This window comes from Xyrauchen texanus, chromosome 15, assembly GCF_025860055.1.
Source record: "Xyrauchen texanus isolate HMW12.3.18 chromosome 15, RBS_HiC_50CHRs, whole genome shotgun sequence".
NCBI lineage: Eukaryota > Metazoa > Chordata > Actinopteri > Cypriniformes > Catostomidae > Xyrauchen > Xyrauchen texanus.
Genome location: NC_068290.1, coordinates 38,170,768 through 38,180,691, shown reverse-complemented (window position 1 = coordinate 38,180,691; position 9,924 = coordinate 38,170,768). Strand labels below are relative to the sequence as shown.

Below are 9,924 nucleotides of genomic sequence, written 5' to 3'. Positions count from 1 at the left end.
CTACTCATGTGTCCCTCATACCAATTTAATGACTACAAATACTGACAGTTTTGACAGTTTTCCCATTTTTATGCGATGAAGCTACAAAAGTAAAATTGTGTTTGTAGTCTCATTATTTTTGTTAAAAATATATTAAATTGGGGGAGTCACAAGACCCTATACAAGGTTCGGACATGTGAACAGCGAGCTCTGCACACTTTGCTAGTTTTAATACTTTTCATGTTATAAACTGGTGAGATTCGATACACCCTGATCCTTAACTGTTCTAGGAAGACAATATGTCAAAGAATTCAAAATCCTCGGGCTCTGAAGACATTAAATGACACTTATTTGCTCAAGCTGACCAGGGAGTCAATTTGGCCGGAGAAGTAAAGGAGATTTACGTGAATTACTGAACGTGTCTGCAATGCTGACGAAGGTCGTTGCTGACTTGGAGGATCATGCTGTAACACGTCGCTCGATCACTGCCATGGACAAAAGTTCCTGATATGGTTACAAGAGTGGGGATGTCGAGAAATGGATCGATTATCTGGAGTCATCGGAGAGGGAATTAGCTGCTAATCCGCTAACGACCAAAGTAGATTTGGAGTGTGTCTGGGAAAAGTTGGAGGACTTGGAAAATTGGAACTGACAAAATCACGTCCGCATTGTTGGAATTCCTGAAGATCAAGAAGGTCAAGATATGGTGAAATTTCTGGATGGGCTCTTTCTGAGTCTTCTCGATATAACAGGCCATAAGCTGAAAATCGAGCGAGCTCACAGAGTTCCAGCACGGAGATCCGCAGAGGAAGACTGGCCGCAATAAATTCTGGCCAAATTTCTGAGATCAGCCGATAAAGATCCTGTGGATTCAATCCTTGATCATAGTGAAGCAAAAGTGTGTAAGCCCCCTAGAGCAACCGTGGCTTTGGAAGGGAATACAGATCTATAATACTATTGTGTCGTGGAAGGTCTAGTTTAGTTTATATATATAATAAAGCCCCCCACTGAACATCATGTCAGCCTGGGATTACATAAAAGACAGAAGCAGTTGAGACATCCTAAACAGACAGAAGAACTGTGGTGAATTCATCAAGAAGCTTGGAACATCTTATCTCCCAACAACCAAGAAAAACTGTGCAAGTGTACCTAGGAGAATTTGTGCTGTATTAAACTTTTGCACTTATATATATATATATAGCCTATAGAGAGAGAGAGAGAGAGAGAGAGAGAGCGAGAGAGAGAGAGAGAGAGAGAGAGAGAGAGAGAGAGAGAGAGATTAAAATATAATTTTTGAAAAGTACTGATTTAATATTATAATTCCATGTGATGGTGTTGAGTTGTTGAGATAGATGAGACACATCTGACTATAATACAATTCAAAATATGAATGCAAATTAAGACATTTCCTACCTGTTTCAGCACCACACTGTTAAAGAATGATGTCACTTCTGGTTAATAATGTCACACATGGGTGGAACCAACATTTTTATGGGCTTAAAATGGTTGGTGTGACAGGGTGGAGTTAGGGACAAAACTTTATAGCCTGGTCTTTATAACATTCATGCATTTTTTGGTCAGATATCTTTCTCAGCAGATGAACACAAATACTTGTGTACACTAATGACAGAAATTATAGACAGTGTGCACATTTGATCTTTTTTCATTCCAGAAACAAATTCAGTGAAGCGCCTCAGGGACGTGACACAATGCTGGGTTTAAGATAGACGGACATTTGACTAAAAAAGTCGGGGGAACTGAATTACCGAATCCCAGGAATGACCCAAATAATGTTCATGCCTTCTTCATTTTTCATGCTGCTTTGTGTCTGTACAGATCACGTACTGATTTATCGTGCAGTGTTTTTGACAACAGCTCATTCTTGTGGACAATTGAAACATCGATGAAAAGGCGACAGACAGTAAATTCATTAATTCATTCTGGTATTCCGTCTGCTTTCAAGTCTTTGCGATCTCAAAATGTTTAGTTAAAATTAAAAGCATTCTATTATATCTTGCAAGATATGGTGGCTTTCTTTAGAAAGTACTGTTCACGATGAGATCTAAATAAGATGGGATCCATATATTTCGCTCTAAGTTTCTTTCAGGACTGTTTTTATAGTTACTCTGACAGCGCGACCCAGGTCAACATTTAGAAAGTGAATTAATAGGCCGATATTAAGTTAAATATAACAATATATCTTGACAACAGAGACAAATTAGCTTTGTAGCAAGTAGCTTTGTTGAATGTGTTTTAAGTAAACTAACGTTATGTATATCTGCCGATTCAACTCAACTGTCGTTCACCCTTGACGGGATAGTAACTCCTTAACGCAAAACTAAGTAGAGAACTATAATTGCACGTGTTTTATTTTGGACGTAAATCTGCAATGCCCCTGAATTGATAGCAGAGTCTACATCTTTAAAGACAACGCAACATAATGAATGTGTGCAGCGCTGCTCGGTTCTGGTTGATCCAGACACGCAGTGCAGTGAGAGTCCTTCAACAGAAACGAACTGTCTGCAGCCACACTGATGGATCTACTGGGGACTTCAAAGAAAAACTCCGGGCTTTCACAGGAGGTTCCATAGAGCTTCAGAAACAAGAGTCAGGCATTGCAGTGCTCACTGTCAACAATCCTGCGCGCATGAATGCCTTCACAGGTATTGATCTTTAGTTGAGGTTTATGGTGTTTCTGCTTCCATTGGCACTTTTGGGCCAGTGGTCACACGTCTTAAACTCTCACTAGTTTTAATTTGTGTACTATGTCTACTAATGATGGGTCGTTCATGAACGATTCGTTGAGTTTTAACAAATCTTTTATGTTACTCAGAAAGTGACTCGTTCGCTTTGTGTTGGCTGCGCATGCGCATTGTTCAACCTCCGTTCGTTTGTTAAGTGAAAACTTTTTTTTATTTTTATTGCAGAATTTACAAACAAACATGGCAACATATAATCCACAATTTTGTAATAAACTTTGGTTATTGAATATGTAACATTTTAATTTGATTTGACTGAAGTCCAAGTCATAATAATATTAAATATTTATAAATATTTTAGTGAATATTGTAAGTAGTTGAGATGAGTTTGGTGTTGGGCAACAATCTGCTTTTATGTGCTTTCCTGCAGGCAGCATGATGTTTGAACTGGAGGAGCGGGTGCATGAACTTGAGACCTGGTCAGAAGGGAAAGGTGTCATTGTGCAGGGAGCTGCTGGGACCTTCTGCTCTGGATCTGATCTGAATGCAGTCAGCGCTATAGCAAACCCACATGTGTGTGAATCTCAGCCTAATCTGTTGTATTCCCATTATCAGTTAAAGGAGTCATATTAGGAGTCCTATTTTCCTTATTCGTTTTAGTGAAAAGCTTATTGTACTGAACAAATTTATGTAAACGTACGGTAACTTTCAGAACTGAAAATGTCCTCCCAGTGAAAAAATATCATTTATTGAAACTAAGCTTCAAAAATGGCTTGTTTTGAATTTTCCCAATTTCCTAAAATCAGACGGATGAATACATTTGAACACATGACTGCATCTCATTTCACATACATGTCTATAAATGGCACAGCAGCAAAAAACTGACTGTTTAATTCAAAGGATCAGAGAGAGAGAGGGTAGAAAATGGCCATAGAAAATGAAATGATGACTGTTTTTGGTTAAAAACACCCAAAACAACACTGACATAATTGAACTTTAGGTAAAAATTACACAAGACAAAATGTATATGACCCATTCAATATCTGATGAGTAATTCTAGAGTATTATTTCCATTATACAAGAAAACCTGGACAAGTTGCAGTGTGTTTCTGGCTGACAATGTTTCAATGTTCTGTTTTCCAGGATGGCATGAAGATGTGTGAGTTTATGCAGAGCACTCTGACACGTCTCCTCAGGTTTGTCTGTCTGAAGAAACATCTTTTCAATCTTTTTATTTTTTAATCAGATTAGATCAATCAAGACACCAATATTTTCCATGCAAAATAAAAATTATTGAACGAATCTTTGCCACATCAAGATTACATTACTTTGCATTTCATCTTAAAATAATATTCTGGGTTCAATTCAAGTTCAGTCCAATTGGCAGAATTTGTGACAATGTTGATTTCCTCTCCTGTTCTTTAAAAATGCAACAATTTGGGTGAGAGTGAGTTACTTGCAGTGGAAGTTAATTGGGCCATAAGACGTAAAAATATGCATATTAACATAATAACTTACCTTTAGTAAATTTATATCCAATTTTACAACTTGACATGACAACAAAGCCTTCCAGTCCTAATGTTGGATTATAACTTCACACAGAAAAGGTTAGTAAGTGATTTAATCACACTAAAATCAGGTTAGCATGTATAATGTTTACGTCTTGTGGCTATACTTTCAAAACTGTGTGTATTTGAATGTTTATGGATTGGCCCCATTCACTTCCATTGTAAGTGTCAGACTGTAATTAAAATTCAAATAATGCATTTCCGCCTCGTTTAGCAATGTAAATCCAGCAAACTATTTTATATAAATAATATATATATTGTGAAATATTTTGTCACACATGTGAATGCAATTTTTTTTAGATTAGATTCAACTTTATTGTCATTGTGCAAAATACAAGTACAGAGCCAATTAAATGCCGAAATGGTCTCCCATTCACCACTAGAGAAGTTTATTCCACTGTTGTTTTCCTCCCAGTTCAAATCTGTACTTGTGAAAAGCATCCTTTGAAACATAACCTCTTTTTCTGTTTTTCTTGGAAAAAGTGACTGTTTTGTCTTTCTTTAAAGCGGATGTAATTTGGTTTGATATTTTGTCATGTAATGCAAAAACAATTTTAAGGATGGTTGAAGTGTCCAAATATTTTTGGGGCCACTTATTAGACCACGTTTCATCAGTTCACCTTTCACAGTCAAAGCTAAACTCCTGTTCTTTTAGGCAGGTTGCCACTCATCTCTGTGGCACTGGTGGAGGGAAGAGCTCTGGGTGGTGGAGCAGAACTCACCACAGCCTGTGACTTTAGGTAAAAAGGCACTCATATTTTGACATACTTTATTTCATTGTTTAAATTGTGTTTTTAATATCCTGTCAAGTAGAATCTCACATTTTATTTCCATTCCCAGGTTAATGACATCAGATGGTGTTATCCAGTTTGTCCATAAGCATATGGGTTTAGTACCTGGATGGGGTGGAGCTGCGAGACTAGTTCGTATTGTTGGCAGCCAGAATGCCCTGAAACTGCTTGGTGGGGCTAGAAAGGTTGATCCAGACTTTGGAAAACAGATCGGACTGGTTGATGAGGTGCTTCACTGCTCCTCTGATGAGGGCAATACTCGAGCTCATGCAGAGCAGTGGCTGAACCAGTTCATTAAAGGGCCGGCTCCAGTGATCAGAGCCATAAAGAAAGTTGTCATCTCAGGAAGAGAGCTTCCATTTGATGAAGCCCTTAAAACAGAGAGAAATGTGTTTGGGACAGTATGGGGTGGACCAGCCAATCTTGAGGCACTGGCTTTGAAAACAAAACATAAGTGATTGAAAATATCATCATCATTGATTAACATCTTAAAACTGTTACTCAATGCTTGGAGGACTTAATCAGATCACATGATAAAATGAAAGAAATTGAAAAGTACCTGGATTGCTTTGTGGAGTCAATGTTATCTTGCACGTGCAAACACTAGTAATTGAATATAGTCCATCTGAATGTTGCTTTTCTTGTGCTTTTTGAAATTGGTTAACCATTGAGCGCCCAGTAAATGTGTTGGTTCTTGGGGGTCTCACCAAGGGTGCCATATAGGGAAGGACCAGCAGTAATTATTAGTGTTATTTTATAAAAGGGACATTATATGATGAATTATACATGACATGTTTGGTATATGGAAGCTATACATGTAATAGTTACATTTAAAATTGGCCTTTCATGTAGTAACATAATTTTTCCATAGAATCAGACACGGATAATGACTTTGCAGCACGCCCCTAATACATAGCCTGCATACACATGTCGGCACATTGATTAACAAGGATAAATAAAAATGCCATTTCATATCAAATATAGTTTGTGTATCACATAGTAATATGTGTCTTCCTTTTTGTGTTTCTTTCAATTTTACCAGTAGAAGTGAAGTAAACATTACGTCAGCTTAAGGAAAGACCTCTGATGAAGCTTCATTGATGTAAGCTTTCTGTCAGAGCTTTGTAAACAACCCAATTGCCAGGAGAGAATAAACATTTTTATTGTCATTTATTCACCCTCAAGTTTTTCCAAATCCTTTATTTTTTTTCTGGAAAACATTAAAGGAGATGCTCGGTCGAATATGTGAGCTTCTATTTTCCATATGATGGTAATTTCAAAAGTACTTAAAAAAGCTCCAGAAAGTACAAAAAAATCACCTTAAATGTTTCATAAAATTAGCAAGACCCAGATCTAGAATGGTTACTAGAATGGGACATGTATCGAATTGGGTTATGGTTAGCAGTGATGCAATTGAAGTTTTTTTATATAAACAATATATAGATTATTTAGGCAACTTTGAGTGTTTATAATACAAATAGAAACAAAATTATAACCAAGAATAAAAAAAAATCTACAGGTCAAAATGATTAGCCCTCTGATGTTAATAGTCAATAGTGTATCCCTTTTACTTGATAACAGCCTTTAGTCGTTTGTTGTAGTTCTCAACATGTTTTAGGCATTTCTCCTGAGGAGTCACACCCATTCCTCCTCAGCAAATCTCTCAAGCTCCTCCAGATTTGTTGGTCTCCTGGCATGGACTCTAGTCTTCACTGTGGCCCACAGATTTTCTATGGGATTCAAGTTTGTGCAGGCCAGTCAAGGACGTTCACTTTGCTCGTTTGGAGGTAGTTCTTCACCAGAAGTGATGTATACTTTGGGTCGTTATCATGCTGGAAGACGAAATGCCAATCCAAGTTTTGTTGCAGATTGCCTGAGGTTGTCTTTCAAAATCTTCTCGTAGTCTTCCTTTCTCATGATTCCTTCGACCCTGATGAGATTCCCAGTTCCAGATGCACTGACACTTCCCCACAGCATTATACTTCCACTGCCATGTTTCACTGTGGGAACGGTGTTCTTTGGGTTGAGCGACTCTCCCTTCTTTCTCCAAACATAGGCAACATATCTATGGCCAAAGAGCTCTAGTTTTGTCTCATCTAACCAAAGGACACGTTCATCATTTTCTCTAGGTTGTCCTTGGCAAACTTCAGTCTAGCTTGGAGGTGTCTCTTCTTCAGAAATTGGGTTTTTCTTGGTCTGCAAATCGCAGTCCATTCCTGTGCAGGGCTCTAGTGACTGTCTTCTTTGAGACATCAATCCCAGACTTGGATAAATCATTCAGTAGTGTCTTGGCAGTTGTTCTTGGGTCTTTAGAAACCTCTCTCATCAGTTTTCTTTCCAAGGTATTTGAAATCTTTCGCTTCCTGCCTCTACCAGTCTTGTTCTCCACTGTGTGGGTCTCTTCAAACTTCTTGAAGTTTAATATTTGAAAAATATTTGAAATTTAATAGGGGGGCTAATAATTTTGCCTTCAACTGCAAATCACCATTCAATTTTGTTGAACGCATTTGGGTGAACTACCCTTTAAGACTGGAATCTGTCATTTTCAGATACATCTGGAACACTGGAAGAACTTTGTTTGAGATTTTTCATGCAGAAAACCCCAAACTTCTCCAGTTGTCCACACAAATCAGAAAGTGCTGCCATTTTGTCCTTGTCTAATTTGTGTTGATGTCTCCTTATCCCTTGAATGTCGATAACATGTTTATTTTGTGCTTTGTATGTAAATAAGATGCTTTGAAATTTGAAGTTAATAGCTCTCCATATTCATAAAATGTGACTGTCTATGAGTAAAGCATTTAGAAATGACAACCGTCTAAAGACACCAACACACTGGACATTACACTATGTCACAGATGGGCTTAATAAGCACTTCACTAGATCCGGTCCTCCCAAAGTCATTTATATGGCTCGTTTGCCATATTCCAAGTCTTCTGAAATCATGTTATTGCATTGTGTGAGGAATAGTTTTGACCTGGCAAAGTTGTAGTCTATTAAATTTTTTTATAACAACTCTTGTGCGTCAATAATAAAAAAAAAAAAGTTATTTAGAGGTACTTTGAGGGCAAAAATGTCCATGTCAAAAAAGTGCCAGAATAATATTATACAGTAAAATAATATTATATTCCACTCTCAATTAGATATTTTTTTAACCAGCATCAATCCTGATCATAACTACCAAATATTCATTCATTTTCAGGATTTTAACCATTTAAATGCCAGTTTGTTTACATAATGCCACTGTTGTTTCTCTCTCTCTCTCTCTCTCTCTCTCTCTCTCTCTCTCTCTCTCTCTCACTCACACACACACACACACACACACACACACACACACACACACACACACACACACACAATTTTAGCTCTATAATACAGCAAACAGAAAATAGGAAAAAAGCATGTATTTGCTCCATAAGCTAAACATGAGGAAAAATGGTACCATCTGGTGGAAAATATTAACAAATGTAAACTTTGAAGCCAGGACTCTGGAATGACAGTATATCATAGAATTCATCATTTTATGCTTTAATGGCACTGGGATCAAATATTGTTTGGATTTCAATGGGGGACATTTTCTGTGTTTAATAGATGTATTATAGGAACTGAGGTTGAAATATGAAAATTCCCCCAAAAATACACACCTTTGGTTAAATGTATGACGTTGGCATTAACGCAGCCAAAATGATCAAAAATATAATTAAAAAACCTAAAATGTCCTGAAGGTCGCACAAGGGTTAATAAGTTATGCTACTTTAATAGTGCTTTTATTGTCATTTTGGAGCCAGGCAGCTACTTTCCTGCACCTACTTCCTTTCTTCGCTTCCTAGATCCACCCTATTTGGAAATGAGGAAGGATGGAATTAATTTCTGACAAATGAGCTTATAACCTCCATAAACTGTATGATAATGAGTTAAATCAATGCAACAGTTTATTAGGTATTAGGTAACCAGTAACCAGGAATATATTAAATATACACTTGATTATCGCCAAAAGTCTTGATTTTGTTCTAGATTATTAGTCAAATGTGGTTTGGTTGGATTGAATGAAGCAGATGCGTTTCCTTTAGTGGACACGAGATGGCGATAATCAGTTGCTGGTATTCTAGCAACGATGTGAAGTTATGCTGCCTCAGTAGCCTGTCCAAAACCAGTAGTGACCAGTAGTGACAGGTACCTCCGAATGAAAATACTGTCTGTTGAGTCATTGACTGAAAGGGCAGCGAGGCAACAAGACAGATTCCTTTGGTTTCAGACGCAGCCTGTCTCTGACTGTGGCGCGTTTGAGACGTGGCTTACATTGATTGTCCCAGACACAAACACAAACACTATCAATCCATCCATCTGTAATGTGTGTGTGTGTTAACCGATTTAAGCACTTATATTTGTAAATCAACGTCTTGGAATAAGTCTCAAAAGTTAATAATAAAGCTTTAAAACATTTACATATTTTTAATGCAGAGTACATGGTTTGGCATTTATTTGTGCATTGAATTACAGATATAAAATGACCAGTGTGATACTATGTAGGCCTAATGTATTGTGCATTTTGTTACGAGCAGTTGTGAGACTCTTTGATGTTGTTAACTGCATTAGTGTAAAAATGCAGGCAGTTGTTGTGTTTCCTCCCCTTCTCCCCTCACTCTGCAGCTGATCACGCCCACTTTGGCTGGCATTTTTGGAAAATGTGGTGAGAAATCAACTGTGCCGAAACAGGGGGGTTCATGACCCTTTAAAAATGCATATCAACACTTGTGTTCTGTTAAATTGCATTTTTTGGATTGCATCAAGCATTTTTTAGCTCAAGAATTTGATTGGTGTGAAGTCATCCTCAGTGCTTTGCACACATCAAAAAAAGCTCAGTTTTAGCATTCAAATGTGCATTTTAAC

General features: G+C 37.4%; 1 protein-coding gene across 1 annotated transcript; it reads left to right on the top strand.

Annotated features, from left to right (window-relative positions):
* Positions 1-1,706: 1,706 nt before the first annotated feature.
* On the top strand, positions 1,707-8,290 carry echdc1 (enoyl CoA hydratase domain containing 1). The gene is made up of 5 exons (XM_052144697.1): positions 1,707-2,642; positions 3,109-3,251; positions 3,822-3,874; positions 4,906-4,986; positions 5,087-8,290. The coding sequence occupies exons 1-5, from the start codon at positions 2,420-2,422 to the stop codon at positions 5,493-5,495; spliced, it is 909 nt and encodes a 302-aa protein (XP_052000657.1). The 5' UTR covers positions 1,707-2,419; the 3' UTR covers positions 5,496-8,290.
* The last annotated feature ends 1,634 nt before the right edge of the window (positions 8,291-9,924 follow it).